At 44.9% G+C, this 19,375-nt stretch overlaps 1 protein-coding gene across 1 annotated transcript in view; it reads left to right on the top strand.

The window, feature by feature from the left end:
* The first annotated feature begins 6,606 nt into the window (after positions 1-6,606).
* LOC141121577 (uncharacterized) overlaps positions 6,607-19,375 on the top strand; it is a 137,870-nt gene continuing 125,101 nt past the window's right edge. The window contains 5 exon segments of the mRNA XM_073611212.1: positions 6,607-6,722; positions 8,477-8,591; positions 8,719-8,853; positions 8,938-9,159; positions 9,279-9,420. Of these exon segments, the coding sequence (XP_073467313.1) occupies positions 8,496-8,591; positions 8,719-8,853; positions 8,938-9,159; positions 9,279-9,420 (595 nt within the window). The 5' untranslated portion in view covers positions 6,607-6,722; positions 8,477-8,495.

Below are 19,375 nucleotides of genomic sequence, written 5' to 3'. Positions count from 1 at the left end.
AATCCTCAATCCTTGAGATGGCCGTGACCGGGAGCTGTTTCTAGCCAGTACAAATCTACAACATAAATCCCGGATACCCACAGTGCAAGAGTCAAAGTACTTCCCGGGGCTCGGGGAAGACAAAGTCCTACAGTTAACATGCACCGTGCAGCGAGACTTTACCCCACATAGTTCTGGCTGGGAAGAAACATCATGAGCATTGGAACACTCCTTGGAACATAGCTGTCACAGCCAAACGGCAGCAGGAAGATCGAGAAACCATACTATACATTATGCGAGTAGTATGGTTGATATTACTCATGCTATTTAACTTCCGAAGACTCAACCAACTGCTCTACATTTTATTGCTCAATAAGAAATTAGAATGCTTCCCAGTTCATAACCAGTTAAGGGATTATGCCCACACAAGTTTGGGTCAGTGTAGGGCAGGGAGGGGGGTGGGAGTTCAAAGGTTTAGAGTTTGGTTATGCATATTTGTGATAGAAAACAGGTAACATCACATGTGTTGGATTTATGGAAATGTACTTACGTGTTATATGCCATACAACTAGGACAGACGGGTTTGAGAGTTAGAAACTTATGTGCCTTATATATGGAGAACAAACTGCTTTATATAAATACTCTATTAATGATTAAAAAGCTTTCCCAATGGCATCTTTGAAATTCCTTACATGGAATGTGAGGGGCCCCCGTGAACAATTTAAGCGCGCGGCGGTCTTCACATTCCTAAAGAAACAACGTGCCGTTATAGTGGCACTGGTGGAAACCCATATAGAGGGCAGGGTTCAGATGGCACTCCGAAGGCCATGGGTGGGGTGGGCGTATCACTCTACCCACACGTCCCATTCCAGGGGAGTTTCCGTATTAATAGCCAAATCGGTACATTTTGAACTGTACGAGTTAATTACTGACCCACAAGGCCGTTATGTCTTTATACATGCTAAAGTGTATGGTGAACCTTTGCTCTTGATGGCCTTTTATGTACCACCTCCATTTAATGTTTCCACAGTCCAGGAAGGTATATCATTTATGACCCGTCATCCGAATGTAGCAGCGATATGGTTGGGAGACTTTAATGTCACTTTAAACCCGTCTTTAGACAAACTACAAACGGCTTCAGTTGTTCATAATGTCCCCACTGAAACTAGATTCTCTAAACTTGTCTCCGCCTTCCATTTAGTAGATATTTGGCGGCACATTTTCCCACGAGTTAGGTCATACTCATGCTTTTCATCCTCTCACGGGTCTATGTCCCGTATAGATTTTATACTTATTTCACGTAGATTAGCCCCAAGGCTATTGGAGGTAATGTTTTGCCCTAGGGTGCTATCGGACCATAGCCCTTATTGGATTACATTAAGCATTCCAGTAGCAAAGCCACCACGCACTTGGCGTCTAAACCCATTCTGGCTCTCTCTTCTACCAGAAGACAACGAGCTTATGGATAAATGGAAAACATACTTTGTAGAAAATGATGAATCAGCATCTCCAGCTGCAGTATGGGATTCTTTTAAGCTATTTGCTAGACATACACTGATAACTGCTATTAACAAAATTAAGATGGACTCCTCTGGTGCCCTCGGTAAGGCGCTGGAGGACTTGTCCTCTGCTGAAAAAACATACACCAACACCCCGACATCAGTAAATGCAGACCAACTTAAACTGCAAACTAGAATGGTTAACCAGTTACAGTACCAAAAAGCCAGACAAAAGATGTTTTTCTCCAAACAGAAAATGTTTGAACATGGGGAAAAGGCGGGTAAACTGTTGGCATACTTAGTACATAGCGAGGATAGACCTCCGGTGGTTATTAAACTACTTGGCCCAGGAGGACAAGAGGTTACAGACCCCCCCACAGTAACATCAATGTTTAGAGACTTCTTTACTGACTTATATACAACGACAGTCCCCAGTGAGACCCGTTCCATGTCTCTCTTTCTTGAAAAGGTGATTTTCCCACAACTAACCAAAGAACAGATAGAATTACTAGAAGCACCACTCACAGTAGATGAAATATTAACTGCTATAGCTAGCTTTGCTAGATCCAAATCTCCAGGCTCGGATGGACTCCCAATTGAATTTTATTCCCAATTCAATGAAGTATTAGCCCCTAAATTATTACAGCTATATAATCATTTATTTGAAATTGGAACCTTACCCCCATCTATGACAGAGGCCACCATAGTTCTCATCCCTAAACCCGGAAAAGACCTGGGATTACCAGAATCCTATCGCCCAATATCACTCCTACAAGTTGATATTAAAATATTAGCCAAGGTACTCTCCATCAGGCTAAATCAGGTAATATTAACATTGATACACGCAGATCAGGCCGGGTTTATGCCCGGACGCAACACCTCGTTCAACTTACGGAAACTCTACATTAATCTACAAGCTACACATGAAGAAGTTGGTACACGGGTTGTGGTGACCTTAGACACAGCAAAAGCCTTCGACTCGGTAGAGTGGAGGTACCTATGGAGATGCTTGGAGGGGTATGGATTTGGCCCAAAATTCATCAAATGGGTCCAACTATTATACCAGGCACCTAGGGCCAAAGTGGTAGCTAATGGATGGGCATCTGAATTTTTTTTACCTCAGCAGAGGCACAAGGCAGGGCTGCCCCCTATCCCCATTGTTATATGCCCTGGCGGCAGAACCCCTGGCAATATCCATTCGAGCAAATCCAGAGATTAGGGGACTAGAAATGGACACTCTGACTGAAAAGATTAGCATGTATGCGGATGACACATTATTATACCTAGCAGATTCAGGCCCTTCACTATACAATGCACTCAACATGATAGAACAATTTGGAGAATTTTCAGGTCTGAAAATTAATTGGGATAAATCCCAAATCCTACCAATTGATAGCTTTCCACCCCCAGAGTCTCAAACCAGTCTCCCGCTACAGAGAACAGATGTTATTAAGTATTTGGGGGTGCATATAACCAGATCCCCTGCAGATTATGTCTCCCTAAATATAGAACCTCTCATATCCGTAGTTAAAAATAAAATACGGGTCTGGTCCAAATTACCATTAGGAGTCTGGGGTCGTATAAATTTAATCAAAATGATCCTATTACCCAAGATACTTTATGTTTTATGGCACACCCCTGTTTACTTGCCACTAAAACACTTTAAATCTCTAGAATCCCTCTTAAAGTCATTTGTCTGGGGCAATAATAGGCATAAATTAGCATGGCAAGCCCTTAAAAACCCAACTGATCTTGGGGGTACGGCCCTGCCTGATTTTAACCTATACTACATCGCAGCACAGTTATCCCAACTTTTCCATCTAGACAAAACTGACAGCGAGAGATTCCTCAAACTCATATGCCCGAAATGGGCGCAATATACCAAAGACCCGATATATGCAATAGCAGCAGATCTGGGCGGGATGGAACCAGGAGAAGGAAGGCACACCATGCTCCACCACTATAGGAGAATATGGAACTTGGCAGTTTCCAGACTAGACATTCCACAGTTCAATGATTACACGCCACTATGGCACAACAAAAATCTTCAAGAGCTTAATAAAATAAATGACACTTTCATATGGTCCATACAGGGAATATTCTACCTACACCATATATTGAAAGATGGACAACTTAAAACATTTGACCTACTTAAGGAAGAATTTGCAATACAGGATCAAATGTTTTTTAGATTCTTACAAATTCGCCATGCGATAAAATCACAATTCCCAAACTCTTATCCTGACCCTGCATCTAATGTTCTAATAGCTATAATTAAAAGTACAGACTCCCACAAATTGATCTCAGCCTTTTACAACCTACTTTTAACCCCTGTAGCTACCAAAATTGCATATAGTATTAAACCGAGATGGGAGAGAGAAGTAGGACTGATGGAGGATGAGGAGTGGGGTGAGGTATTGGAGGCCTGTAAGACTGTGTCTCCTAAACTCTCTGATCGGCTGACACAGCTTTATATCATACACAGGGCATATCTCACACCCCTCAGAGTGGCCAGATACAAGCGTACACAAACTGTCATATGTCAGATGTGTGAGAGAGAAACGGGCACCTTTTTTCATCTACTCTGGGCATGCCCCAAGATAAAGGGCTTCTGGGAGCAAATTGTGGCATTCTTACACGATACAATGGGCTCCCCTCTGACTCTAGACCCTAAACAATGTCTCTTGGGCATAGTCTCAGACACAGCAGACAAATACACCAAAACCTTTTTATCCGAAACACTCTTTGCGGGAAGAAAAGTCATAGCCAGGAAATGGATGAGGAGGGTGCCTCCTGGGGTGATGGAATGGAAGGTGGAGATAAATAATTCATTACCATATAAGAAATGTATATACATTAATAGAGGTTGTCCAGCTAAGTATAATAAGATCTGGGACAGATGGCTTCAAGAATCCTCTACCTGTGTCTAGTATAATCATATAAACACAGAGTGATTTAATAAATATAAGTACGGGTTGTTAATCTATGTAAGTTAAATATGTATATTATTGGAACAATAATACGAGATAGATATGCATATACTCAATGTTGTCTTTATTTAAGTTATGATAACAGTTACAAGGATACCATGTCATTATGTTACCGTAATCATTTTATGTATGCAGCAAATATTCAATAAAAACCTGTTTGATATAAAAAAAAAATACAAGGGATAATTGCACTTACATCAAAAAAGCACGATTAAAAGCGTGTAAGGAGATGGAACAGTCGGCCGGCCTGCATACACCCGTTCGCAATGAGATGAAAATGATGACGTCAACGCGTCTGCCTTCCGACGTATGTTCTGTCCTATTGGACGTCGTCATGGGATGTAAGTGCAATTATCCCTTGGTTTAATAAATGGTTATATACTGATTCACACTATGGAGAATGTATCTGTTATCTCTCTGGATTCCCCCTGCTGACCCTTTGAATTCACTGGACGGAGAGGTCCTGGTTGTCCTTCCCCTGTGGAGTGATCGAAGGTGTTGTTCCCACTGAGTGAATATCTACCTATAAGCTGATATAAAGCTTGCCTTTGGTAAGCATGCATTTCTATAGGTGGTGGATTTATCACTGGGTGTTTATCGATGAACTTTTATCAATCACCGTTTGAACTTTTACTTGGCTTCAGGGATTCATCTTTCTTCAGTCATCGTTTTATTTTTATTTTTTATTTTTCATAATTCAAGTCACTATTGATTTTTTTGTACCACAAATTGGTTGGGACTTAATAGTACACAACGTTTTTTATTCATTCAAATTTGTTTGGTCACTTTTAATGATTATTTTTTATTTTTTGGATTTTGTGGGGTTATTCACATTAACACATTTATTTAATTTTGTAGCGCGGTTCTTTTAGATTATTCTGATTTATGTATTTTTGTATGCCTACAACTAGAACTGCAGCTCAATTAATTGGGCAGTGCGGTAATTCTTTGTTATTTAACATGAATGGAGAACATAAAATAAATCATGGAGGACCAACACAGGACTCTACACAGATAACTCAATACACACACAGCACAAGGCCGTGTTCACTCTATGACAGTGGTTCTCAACCTGGGGGTCGGGACCCCCTCGGGGTCAAATGATGATTTGCCAGGGGTCACCGAATCCTGAGCTGTTCCTGAAGCCAGCACCGCTCTCCCAGTCTTTTTACAGCCGCCCAGCAGAGCTGTCCCTGGAGCTTGTGGCCACCCAGCTGGGCTGTTCCTGGAGCCCGCGGCCACCCACTCAGCCATTTCGCAGCCGCCCATTCAGTTCACAGCATGGCTGGGGGCAGAGACTAGAGGTCAGCTTACTGGTGAGGAATGTGAAGTGGGAGGGGCTGGAGGAGACCCTATCTCCTGATTTCGGCATAGATGTCACTGCTGCGAGACACCACAAAGTCGGAGACACAGTGAATAACACTACCTGTGATTATAGTTGCCATTAAAAGTCCCCACTAAGGTTCTCAGATAAGCAGATGACCCTGATCAAGAGCACCTAAGTTGGCTTATCAGAACCCCCCCCAGCACTACCACTCATCCCAAATCCCCGCCAGCAATGCCACTGATCCCACCCCCCACCAGCACTGCTACTCATCCCAACTCCCTGCCAGCACTGCAACTCATCCCATTCCCCCACCAAGGAGTAAGAGAAGGAATAAAAATAGAGAATACATGAAAGGGAGAGGAAAAGAGGGGAGGGGACAAAGAAAAAGATAGAGAAAGAATAAAAAAGAAAGATGGCTAGAGAGAGGGGTGGGAAAAAAAAACAAGAAATTAGGATATAGAGAGATAAAAGGAAAAGAAAGGAGAACAAAGAGAAAGAGTGGTACATCCTAAAATGTATAATAAGGTTTTTTTTTTACTGTACGAGTGGAAGGGATTTAGGGTACGCTAAATGTCCACATGTTAGGGGCGCAGGTTACTTGTCTTGCCTTGGGTGCTGACAACCCACGATACAAAAATAATTTTACTGTTGGGGGTCCCCACAACTTGGGAAATTTTATCAAGGGGTCACAGCACTAATAAGGTTGAGAAACACTGCTCTATGAGAATGTTTCTTGGTGCTGCAGTTCCTCTGAACTCCACAAGATGGTGATCTCACTTCTACCCAGACAGGACGTCTCTATGGAAGACAGGAAGTGATGTCGTGTACAGACAGGAAATTATGTTGTGTACAGACAGGAAGTTCTGGGTGAGAGGCGAGTCGGGAGGAAGTGGAGAGAAGACATTGCTGGAAGTGGCAGTAGAGGAGGTAATAAGATCTTATTTTCTGTTTACACCCAGTAACCCCCCGTCATGTCCGTCCTCTTCCTCCATAGTCACCGTGATGTCTTTTATCCACCTTTTTATATATGTAGTCACAGGACACTACAGGGGCAGATACCATCCAGAGAGGCAGAGCCTTCAGTCCTGGAATTACTGTTTATTATCCTCCTTTATACTATAGTCCTATTATACAAGATTTGGACGTTCTTTAATACTCATGTCCACCATTGAGGGGAAGCCCCCTATAGATGATAACAAACAGCAATAAGAACTTGTGTGTTGGTCAACTTTTTATTTGGTGGGGTGGGAGGGGTGCTTTGGGACTTTATTCTTTGTACATTGTAGTGTGACTTTAATCTTAGCGTGTATTATAGCTTTGGAAATTCTGCAAACAACAACTTTTAAAAATACAAACACTCAGGCCCGGAATGGCAATAGAGTACACTGGGCACTTGCCTGGTGGGCCGAGGCAGCATGTCATTCTGGGGCTCAAGGCAACTGGGCTGCTCCTTGAGCCCCTGCCACTCACCTGGCCTCTCTGCGGCCAGTTCATTTCAGCCATTAGGCTAGGGGGGGGGAGAAAACGGCAGGTCAGCTGACCTGTAACCATTAAGAGGGAGGAGCTGGAGGAGACGTCAGACCAGAGAGAAAGGGAGCGCGGCTCGCCGTGCCCCTGGATAGGAGGTGCGGGCATATAGAAAAATCAGTCTCTGTATTCTCCTCCTGCAGCCTCCCCTCCTTCCCACAGGTATTCAGAGGCTGCAGGAGGAAAATGTGGAGATTGATTATTATATATGCAGAAGCCCCACCTTTCCTCCTATCCAGCTTCTTTCTTCTGCCCCCCCCCGCTCTCCGGCTTCCCCCATGCTCTCTGCCCCCCAGTGCTTTCTGCCCCCTGTGCTCTCCAGGTTTCCCCTTGCCCTCAGGAAAATGGGGAGATTGATTATATTATATACAGGAGCCCCACCACTCCTCCTGTCCAGCTTTTTTTCTGCTGCCCCCCCCCCCCCTGTGCTCTCTGCCCCCCTATGCTCTTCACCCTCCATGCTCCTCACTGAAGATGAGCTCCGGCGTGTTCGCACAGCCCACGTGCAGAGCCCGCCAGGAAGTCGGCACTGCGCTGTGCTAATCACAAGCGGTAAGACATTGTCCCGATCCGCGGCTGCAGAGATCGGGAAATGTCTCAATGCCTGTGATTAGCGCAGCGCAGAGCCGACTTCCTGGCGGGCTCTGCACGTGGGCTGTGCGAACACGCCGGAGCTCATCCTTACTCCTCACTTCCCCATGTACTCTACACCCAGCCCCCTATTATCTGCATTCTCCCCATGCTCTCCGCCCCCTCCCCGTGCTCTCTGCCCCCTCCCCGTGCTCTCCCTATGCTCTTCACCCCCCCCCCCCCCCCCGTGCTCTCCGCCCACTATGCTCCTCACCCCCCCTGTACTCTTCAGCTCCCCTTGTGCTCTCTGCATGCCCCGCCCCCCCCCCCCCCCCATGCTCTTTCCCCCGGGCCCCCTCACCTTCGTCAGGATGGAGGGTGGGGAAGGGGCTGGGAAATATGTCATGGGCTGCTCAGTCTGAAATGCACAGGCCTAATTTTTTTTGTCCTAGTCTGGGCCTGCAAACACTAGAGGGAAGCAGCTTCCTACACATGTGTCTATCCCTATGGGGGGGCAGCCCACCTCCTAACGCCTTACATCCCCATCTTAATATTGTACAACCAATACAATTCTCTGTCTACAGAAAACCCTGTATAGATCACATGACCACATCAATGAAGATGGAGGAGGACTGGAGTCACATGTCTGAGAGGATACTAAACCTCACCCTGGAGATCATCTACCTGCTGACCGGACAGGTGAGGAGGATTCTGAGAGGTCACATGACATCACTCTTATCTCTATTAATAAAACACAGACCTGACCGGAGAGGTGAGGAGGATTCTGGGATTCTAACATGACATTCCTATTGGTTTCCCAATACAGAGGTTTCCAATTCTAAAGTCAGGTGATGATATGACCATCACAGTGCCTCCATGTGACTCCCTAAAACCCAAGAGACACAACATGCAGAAGGTTCTCGAGGTCACCAAGAGGATGATGGAGCTGCTGACAGGAGAGGTGAGCGGTGCTGGGAATTCTGGGACATCATCCAGTACATTATCTGCATTGTTATAATTTCTCTCATTTTTATTATATATTCAGAGTGGAGACCTGAGAGATTCTAAAGTTGAGGTTAAAGAAGAGATAAAAGAGGAGGATAATCAGGATGAGGTGACAGAGGAAGTTTTTATAGGACTCAAGGATCTGTACCAGGACACCATGGTGGAGTCATCCAGCTACAGAAACCCACCAGAGAGATGTCCCCGTCCTCTGTATTCCCGGGATTCCACACAGGAAGATCACACCATCCCTCACCATTACAAGGTTGTTGGAAGGGAACATCTGAAATATGGACTCATGATGAAATCATATGTGGATTTTTTTTAATGATCTCAATTAAATTTTACAGATAACATTGATATTCTCTCATTTTCTTGGTTTAGGGTGAAGATCTGATGGATATAAAAGTTGAGATAAAAGCAGAAGAAGAAGAGACGTATGTGAGGGATGACCAGCAGTCTATTGAGGAGGATGGAATAACGGGGATATTCATAGAGGAGGACACTCCTACAGAGATCAGCACAGGTGTGTCATTAACACTAATTACATTTCTCCACCCATACTGCTCACTGATTGGTCCAGAGTAGGGCGGGGACTGGGTGATATCAGCCTGTAATCCCCTGGTCACGTTCCTGAACTGTGTTCCCAGTGCTGTATTTCTCTCGGATAACCTTCCTTCTCTGTGCTGCAGACAGAATTTATGCATCTAGACTGGATTCATGTAGATTCTGGATTCAGCTAGCAGGGAAATGTTGATTTCTCACCTCGTTTTTCAGGACAGCACCTGGAGAGAGCGCAGCTCCACCCACTTCCCAGGAAACACTGCAGTCATTCCTTTAAAGCCTGGACACTTCCACCATGGCCTCAGTTGTAGTGTTTCCTCCAGCCATGGTGGAAGCGCTGCAGGGGACCAGGGGTGTGCTGCGCTCTCTCCAGGTGGAGTAGGGTAGGAGCATACCTGTTTGTGTTTTGTTTTTTTCTGATCTTAAGTCCAGCCCAATACCCCCCCTGATGGGCGGGGGGTATTCCGGTGTCTGCCCACTTCCCAAGCCCGGCGAGGGTAGAGGCTGACGGGGGTCCCGTGCTTATAGACTGGCGCGCGAGAGCTGAGGGAATCTGCATGGTGCGGGGTCTCTGGAGTCTGCACTGGTCCAGTCTGAGTGGCGGCTGACGTCACTGCTGGACGGGACTTCCAGCAGTGCGCGGCGGCTTCAGGTTCCAGCCGCTGGAAGGCAGAAGGGGGAGGCGGCCTCAGCGGTGCAATTTCCGGTCCTCGCAACGGCGAATAGACCGTGAAAAATTTGAATTAAAAGCTGCCGGACGGCTGCTGGACACTGGGAGAATGGAGCCAGAGGAACCAGCAGCGGTGGTTGGAACAGGAGCCACGAGCACCAGCCAAGCCCAGGTAGGAGAGGCAGTAGTCTCTGTTAAATTACTTGGGCTATGTATGTTTTCTGCCCCTCTCTTCCTCCCCTGTAGTGGGGGAGGGGAGGGAGCCTGCCTCGCACTACGCAGGTGACTTTTCTGGGGAGTGTGTGTTTTTTTGCAGCAGTGGTTTTGTGGGGTATGTTTGTTCCACTAACTGTTTGGGGGATCTGCTGGGGACATGATCCAATGCACAGTATATTTACAATGTGTTTGTTGGCTTGGTGTATTTCAGACTAAATCTAAAGAGAAAACTAAGCATGTTTCCCCTCCCCCTAAGAAATGGTATGCTTCATTTAAAGCTTCCCTTAGGGAGTCTTGGACCAAACCTTTGTGCAGGTCTTGCATAGCAGACTTGGTCAGAGAGGAGACTTCTTCTAAAGCGCCCTCTGCCCAACCTAGTGAGATGCTCACTTCTTTCCGGATGGAATTGGAAGATACGTTTCAGTCCTTCCGCTCCTGTCTGGACAGATGTCCGGTGGCGCAGTCGATAGATAGTTCTCCACCCAGCACTCACATTCCCTCTGCAGCCAGGAGAGTGGTTAGTGAGTCAGAGGATGAGGAGAAAAGTATGTCTTCAGGGTCTGATGAAGGCGAAGAAAATGAGGCATCTTCCTCTCACTATAGGCTGTCTTTGGAAGAGGTAGACCTTCTAAAGACCATACATATGACCCTAAATATTAAGGAGGATAAGACCCAATTGTCCCTACATGACAAGATGTGTCAGGGTATGGATGAGGTCAAGCATCGGGTGTTCCTGTTGCATAAAGTGTTGACAGAATCTATAAAGAGGGAGTGGAAGGATCCAGAGAGTGCCCCCTTTTTTTCCAGGTCTCTTAAAAGGAGATTACTTATTGATGAAGATAGCACTCAAGTTTGGAACAAGAGACCTAAACTTGACGCAGTTTTCTCGCAAGTATCGCGAAACACCAACTTAGCTTTTGAGGACATGGGGGTCTTAAAGGACACTACGGACAAGAGAGCTGATTCTTTGTTAAAAAAGGCTTGGGATTCTACACTGGCTAATCTCAAACCGGCAATGGCATCTACAGTGATAGCCAGGAATTTAGAACATTGGTTGGAACAACTAAAGGACCATATTGAGGCAGGAACCTCTCACAAAGATTTGCTGGAGACTCTTCCAGTCCTACAAAAAGCAGTAGGTTACATGGCGGATGCCTCGCCTGAGTCGGTGTAGATGTCCGCAAGATCTTCGGCATTAATTAATTAAGCTACAAGGGCTTTGTGGGTAAAGATCTGGTCGTGCGATTCAGCCTCTAAAGTGAAGCTGTGTGGTCTACCCTTTGAGGGGGATCTGGTATTTGGCCCTGATCTTGACGCTGTACTGGACAGAACAGCAGATAAGAAAAAAGCATTTCCGGCCAAAAATAAAGTTGCACCACAACCTAAAAAGAATTTGTCCTTTTTACCAGACCCAGAACTCAAAGGAAACAGGACAAAAGAGACCTTGGCGGTCCCAGAGGGGTCGAGGGAAGTCTGGAGTGTTGTTTCGTCCCCCCAGCCAACCCGCAAAGACTCAGTGGGAGGAAGGTTCCAGCCCTTTTTCCCGCAGTGGGAGGGGGCGACGTCCAGTGCGTTTGTTCTCAAAGTAATCTGGGAGGGCTACGCACTGGAGTTCTCGGAAAGCCCGCCGTCTCGATTTTATGTGACACAGCTCCGAAGAGATCAAGAAAAGTCTTTGGCGATGACATCACTCCTGCAAGAATTCCTTCAATAGAAGGTAATCATCCCAGTGCCCCAGGAAGGACTAGGGTGTTATTCACATGTTTTTCTAGTGAAAAAGCCGTCAGGAAAGTTCAGGTTAATACTGAATTTAAAGATTTTAAACAGATCCATTCGATACAAAAAAATTTCATATGGACACAATTTGGTGGGAAAACTTCTTCCTGCGGGGTGCTTTCTAGCCTCCATAGATCTTGGGGACACATACTTGCATGTTCCCATAACACCAACGTCACAGAGATATCTGCGTCTGGCAATCGGAGCAGGGGGAGTGGTGTCGCAATTTCAGTTCAGGGCTCTCCCGTTTGGTCTCTCCGCTTCACCAAGGATCTTCACGAAGATCATGGCAGAAGCATTGGAACCGCTCAGGTTGGAGGGGGTATCTGTAGTACCATATCGAGACGACCTCCTTTTGTTCGCCAGCTCTGAAGACCTATTATGCAGGGATTTGAAAAGGGCGCAGAGCCATTTAGAAAATTTGGGTTGGATTCTGAACAAAGAAAAAGCAAACCTAATTTCCTCTCAGGTGATCGTTTTCCTAGGCTTGGTCATCGACTCGGTACAGGAAAAGATTTTCCTCTCAGAGGAAAAGATGATAAAGGTGCAGGCGGCAGTAAAGAAAGATTTGTCTGCACTATCTTTTACAGTTCGGGCAGCCATGTCCATGCTGGGGCTTCTCGCAGCCTCAGTCCCAGCTGTTCAGTGGGCCCGACTCCATGCGAAAGACTTCCATCAGGCGATTCTAAGGTTTTGGGCCTACCGAGATTCTTTGGAGAAACAGATCAGGATCCCATCTCCAGTAAAAAGAAAGTTATGGTGGTAGAGGAGGCAAATGAATTTGAGCAAGGGTTTGTTCTGGACCTTTCCCGCAGCAAAAATCTTAACAGATGCGAGCTCCTGGGGGTGGGCTACACATCTCAAAAACCAGATGGCCCAGGGGTCCTGGTCAGTAGAGGAATCCAGGAGATCCTCCAACTGGAAGGAACTAAGGGCAATTTTCCTGGGGTTGTGGGCCTTCAGACAGATGATCAAGGGCCAACACATCCAGGACCACCACGATGCTTTGGAGAGAAGACCACAGAACTGGCCACCTGATGTGCTTTATTGCTCAAAATAAAATTGAGAAACCATCGTTTGAGCACCTTTAATTGAGACATGGGGACAGGCACTGGCAGCGTTTTCAAAAAAGTAAAGCAGTTTAGACATAATAGACATTTAAGGAGGGAATTAAAAAGAGATAACATATGACAGGGATATGCAATTAGCGGACCTCCAGCTGTTGCAGAACTACAAGTTCCATGAGGCATAGCAAGACTCTGACAGCCACAAGCATGACACCCAGAGGCAGAGGCATGATGGGACTTGTAGTTTTGCAACAGCTGGAGGTCTGCTAATTGCATATCCCTGACATATGAGGTGCCAGTACATGTAAAAAGGTTTTGAAATATAAGTAGGGAAGCCCATCGGGGCCAGGGGACTTGTGGGTAGGCAACAGCGCCTCTAAGTGCAGAAAAACCTTTAACTTAATAGCCAGAAGATTAAAAACACTTACTAGAAGTAAGAAAAAACATTGGCTCATCATATGGTGAGGAATCCAGCATCTTATAGTTCCAACATGTTCCAATCTGCAGCGAGGTGTCAGGGATCCCAGCAGTCCAGCAGAGGGAAGCCGCGGAGAAAGGACCAGGGAGGAGTGTGGAACCAGCGTGAAATTCTAGAGACTATGAGATTCATGAGTCCAGTGTTCCACGCTGGTTCTACACCGCGTGGCTGCTTCCTTCCTGGTTCTTTCTCTGCGGCTTCCCTCTGCTGGACGGCTGGGACCCCTGACACCTCACTGCAGTTTGGAGCATGTTGGGGCTATAAGATGCTGAATTCCTCTCACTATGATAAGCTGATTTTTTTATTTTTATTTTTTCTTCTAGTTATGGATTTAAGTTGCTCACATAGGAATGTCGCTACGCGGTAGCAAGCCACCGTGGGGGAGCACAGAAGGCGATGCTCAGCAGAGCGTAATTTAGTCAAGAGAGATTTTTTTTTTTGGGCTTCAGTATCTCTTTTCAAACGAGAGCCTTCCGATATACACTGTTTTCGAAAAAAGGCCTTGCGGGCCTCCAACAAGTTGGACGCCCCTTCTACAGAACCAGCATTAAGCTGAAAGAATTCTATCAAGGCTCCAGAGAGCTTCTCCTTGGTGTCCAACCTAGAAAGGAGGGATTCGTTGAGTCTCCAGTGGCATTTTATGAGGAAGGCTTTTGAAAGGCAGAGGTCTAGAGACAATGGGGCATGGTCGGACCAGGTTATCGAGCCCAGATCAGAAGATGCCACATTAGTCAAAAGTGGGGCAGAGACAAAGAAACAATCTACTCTGGAAAACACCCATTCCAAAATCATATGAGGTGGGGAATAAAATGAAAACTGCTTACTAGTAGGATGTTTGATTCTCCAGGAATCCAAACGTGGTGAGAACCACGTTCTCACCATGTTCAGAAAGAAGTTGCTAGGGACTGCATCGAAGGAGGTAATTTGGCATGAAACGGGGATCTTCTATCCCATGAGGGGGAGAAAGCATTGTTAAAATCGCCTCCAACGATCGTAAATGTGTGGACCAATCGTAACATCTCAAACACCTCAGTGAGAAAATTTATCTGGCCAGAGTTGGGGGCATAAATATTCATTAACGTGAGGGTAACAGACTGTGAAGTTCACATTCCAATATCACATAGCGACCATGGGGATCCAAACGGGAGGACTCAATCTGGACTAAATCAATGAGGGGGGAAATATCTAGAGGCGAATTTAAAGGAACCCCCCCCCCCCCCGAGCTGAAATACGTTTCCTGAACCAGGATCACATCTGCCCCAGAGGCTTTAAATTCTTTTAAAGCTAACCAACACTTTTTAATAGAATTTTAACCCTTAACATTGTATGATAGAATTTTTAAAGCCATGACCAGTTATTAGTATAGCGCACAGGTAAGCGATATAAGTTAGAGAGCATCCCGATGGTGTGGGGATTAGTAGTAGATGCAAAATAAACTGAGGAAACATACACAGAGCAAACAGAATAGAAAAAACGATTAAAAAAAAAATTGCCTCATGAAGTGAACAGTAGCGTAACAATCAAAAGGCCGCATTGGTCTAGAAAACAAAAAAAAAGGGATGAAAAACAACATTTGTAAACCTGAGAGGCAACTGCGTCTCAGGAGCCCAGGGCCAATGCCATTGGACATATGGGGAGACATGGTGGTTCCGCAAGAGGACGAGACGGGGGTCCTTGTCTCACTCCCCATCCAGGGTAGATGTAAGCCAATGTCACCACAAACTTATGGACTAGAACAAGGAAACAGAACTGCGTATCTTGTAAAAAGCTGAAGAAAAGAACAATATAAAGTTCCATGGAGTGAACATTACAGTACCAAGACTGCAGCTGGAGCCTGATGGATAACCAGAGGGTAGTCAAGCTGGATATCTGCTGCAACTGGACCATTAAGGTGTAGAAGAGGCCTTCTTCGCCGATCCCTTGGCAGGGGTCCAGAGTCTGGAAAGAGCTGACGGGGCACATGAAGTAGATCCTCAGCTGGAATAGGTGCAAGGCTCAAACCTTTAAGGAAGGCTTCTCCTTCATGGAGGTCACGCAGGACATGCGGTATTCCCTCCTTCGTAACACTTAGACGGAATGGAAAACTCCAGTCATAGGGAACTTTGTGATTGCAGATGTGCAGTAATGGACTGTAGACTTCGCTTTTTTTGCCAAAGTGATAGGATAGAGATTGCTGAAAATCTGCACTTTATATAACTTGTACTCAATGTGGGAGCGATTGCGAGTTGCCAGAGTGAGAGCCTCTTTGATATCGTAACAATGATTAAAGCGTACCACTATCTCTTGGCCTGGCTCCCGCCGTAGGCCTAGGGGCCAGGTACCTATGGGCTCTGTCCAGGCGCCACTCTATATCAGCAATATCAGAAAGTTAAACAGGCCTAGGAGATGGGTATGGAGCTTATTGTTGTTCAGTCTTGACACCCCATGATCGCATAGGTTTTGGCGCCTCTCTCTGTTTTCCAGGTCCTCCTGGTGCAGTTGTAACTGTGACACCAAGTGTTTAAGAGAGGAATTCCATAGCTTCCAACTGTCCCTGATTTTGAGGGACTGTCCCTGATTTGGAACATTGTCCCTCTGTCCCTCTTTCCTACTCATTTGTCCCTCATTTTTGGTCTGATCTATATAGTTGTATATAAAATGCACTATTTATCTTTCAAAAAGTGTTTCCCAGTGCTAAACCTTTCATCCAATTTCTAAATTGCTGCATTTGTAAATGTCAAAAGCCAATATAAAGGAATCGTGTTAGTAAACCCACAAGTGCTTTTTTTTTTTTCCTTTTAAGGGGGTGTGGCAGGTGTGTGTCTTATGACTACATACTATTGCTAATAGGTGTCCCTTGTTCTTATCTCGAAAAGTTGGGAGTTCTCCTCTTCCAGGGCATGCGCATACTGAATCATATCATCAAATTTTATTTACCAACATGTCCATGTTCCCCAATCTGGTCTATCGCTCGCCGCAGTTCCTGAGATATTTTTCCAACCTCCTGTGATATGTTGCGGTTTAGCTGGAGTAGCAGGGCCTGGAGCTTTTCATCCAGTAGCTCGGGGGTTAAGCACGCGGGGGGAGGGCTACACACAGGGTGGGCCGTTTGTGATGATGTCTTAGTCATAGGAGTGCTAATACTCTTAGCCGGGTCATCCTAAAAATTAGAAGCCGGGGTTGCAGGCCTGGTTAACCACTTAAGGGCCAAGCCTCTTTCTGAGATTTGTTGTTTACAAGTTAAAAATAGTTTTTTTTTGCTAGAAAATTGCTTAGAACCCCCAAACATTATACATTTATTTTCCAACACCCCAGAGAATAAAATGGCGGTCATTGCAATACTTTCTGTCACACCGTATTTGCGCAGCGGTCTTGCAAGCGCACTTTTTTTGGAAAAAATACACTTTTTTGAATTAAAAAATAAGACAACAGTAAAGTTAGCCCAATTTTTTTTATATTGTGAAAGATAATGTTACGCCGAGTAAATTGATACCCAACATGTCACGCTTCAAAATTGCACCCGCTCGTGGAATGGCGACAAACTTTTACCCTTAAAAATCTCCATAGGCGATGTTTAAAAAATTCTACAGGTTGCATGTTTTGAGTTACAGAGGAGATCTAGGGCTGGAATTATTGCTCTCCCTCTAACGACCGTGGCGATACCTCACGTGTGGTTTGAACACTGTTTTCATATGCGGGCGCTACTCACGTATGCGTTCGCTTCTGCATGCGAGTTCATCGGGACGGGGCGCGTTTTAAAAATGTTTTTGCGCAGGCGTGCAATGTTGTACCCAAATAAAATTTATATCCTTTTTTTCTCACAAATAGAGCTTTTCTTTTGGTCGTATTTAATCATTTCTGCATTTTTTTTTTTTTTTATATTTTGCGCTATAAACAAAAAAAGACCGACAATTTTGAAAAAAAAAAATATATATTTTTTATTTTCTGCTATAAAACATCCAATAAAAAAAATGTAAAAAATCTAATTTCTTCATCAGTTTAGGCCAATATGTATGCTGCATTTTTTTAGTAAAAAAAAAATAAATCACAATAAGCGTATTTTGATTGGTTTGCACAAAAGTTATAGCGTCTACAAACTATGGGATATACTTATTGATTTTTTTTAATCTATTTTTTTTTTTTACTAGTAATGGCAGTGATTAGCAGCTTAAAGCGGGACTGCGACATTGCGGCAGACAAATTGGACACCTAACTGACACTTCTGATACTTTTTTGGGGACCAGTGACACTAATACAGTGATCAGTGCTGAAGTACAGTATATGCACTGTCACTTTACTAATGAAACTGGCAGGGAAGGGGTTAACATAAGGGGCAATCAAAGGGTTAAACGTGTTCCTAGGGGGTGCTTGCTAACTGTGTGGGAGGTGCTTGTACTGTGGGAAGGCAGAGATCCATGTTCATGCTTAGCAGAAACACAGGATCATAACCTTCTCTACTGACAGAACAGCAATCTACCTTGTTTACATAGGCTTCTCTCATAAATGATCAGCGGGTCACGGAGGACATAGAGTCCTTCGGACCCACTGATTGTCTCCCGCTGTACCCAATCACAGCTGGTCGCCGGCGGTGCGCCTGCGTGCTCCAGACCAGGAAGTGCAGGATCACTTACAGGTATGTGATTCTGCACAGGCAAGTGGTTAAGTAAACATTTTAGACTACTAACGATTACTGAAAACCAATATTACACATCCTGACCTCTACACTATATGATTTATATTGCACATTATGTAGTCTTACGCCTGGCAGTGTTCTCTAAACTGTGGCCCTTTGCTTGCTTTTGTCTGGCCATTGGGGCGCTATTTCATCCACTGACACTAATGATGGGGCACAATTTCTACTATCTTCTTTTTTTAAAATGCAGAGTAGCGCGGGAAGCGCCTGTCACAGCACGATCCTTCCCGCCGGCCCCTCCTTTCCGCCTGTCCACTCCAGGTGATGCCACATACAAGCACCTGGGGTGACCGGGAGGAAAGGAGGGGCCAGGGGGAAGGGTCACGCTGTGAGAGTTCTTATTACAGCGGCTTCCCGCGCTACTCTGCATGTTGGCTGAGACTTGATCTACCCGTCAGCTGTCTGTGATTGACAGGTAGATCGCCATGGAACCCCAGTTGAGAAACACTGCTCTACATTGTACATTTCATACTCCTGACCCCTGCACTTTATGCTCTATATTGTACATTATATAATTCTGATACTATATAGTCCTATTTATTGTATCTTATACAATATATTGTACATTACATAGTCCTGACTTCTGCTCTCTACCCACTGCTATACAGTGCATCCAGAAAGTATTCACAGCACTTCACTTTTTTTACATTTTGTTATGTTACAGACTTTTTCCAAAATTGATTAAATTCATTATTTTCCTCAATTCTACAAACAATACCCCATAATGACAACGTGAAAGAAGTTTGAAATCTTTGCAAATTTATTAAAAATAAAAAAATGAGATAAATCCCAAGTACTTAAAGCAGGGGTCCACCTATCTATCGTTTTTTTTTTTTAGTTCATTCACAAACTTTTCTTCTCAGCATTACATACTCACATATTGTGTGTAATATGTCCGCCTGTGTCAGATTTCGTCGGAAAGAATAACTTATATTATTCCCTGCAGGAGATTTCCATCTTCACTGTGGGCATTTGAAGCCCACAAGCATTTATTTCCTGGATGTGGTGAATGCTGTGCTCCCAGCATTCACCGCTCAT

The sequence above is a fragment of the Aquarana catesbeiana genome, unplaced genomic scaffold (assembly GCF_042186555.1).
Source record: "Aquarana catesbeiana isolate 2022-GZ unplaced genomic scaffold, ASM4218655v1 unanchor225, whole genome shotgun sequence".
Lineage (NCBI taxonomy): Eukaryota > Metazoa > Chordata > Amphibia > Anura > Ranidae > Aquarana > Aquarana catesbeiana.
This window is presented reverse-complemented; position numbering and strand designations above follow the sequence as displayed.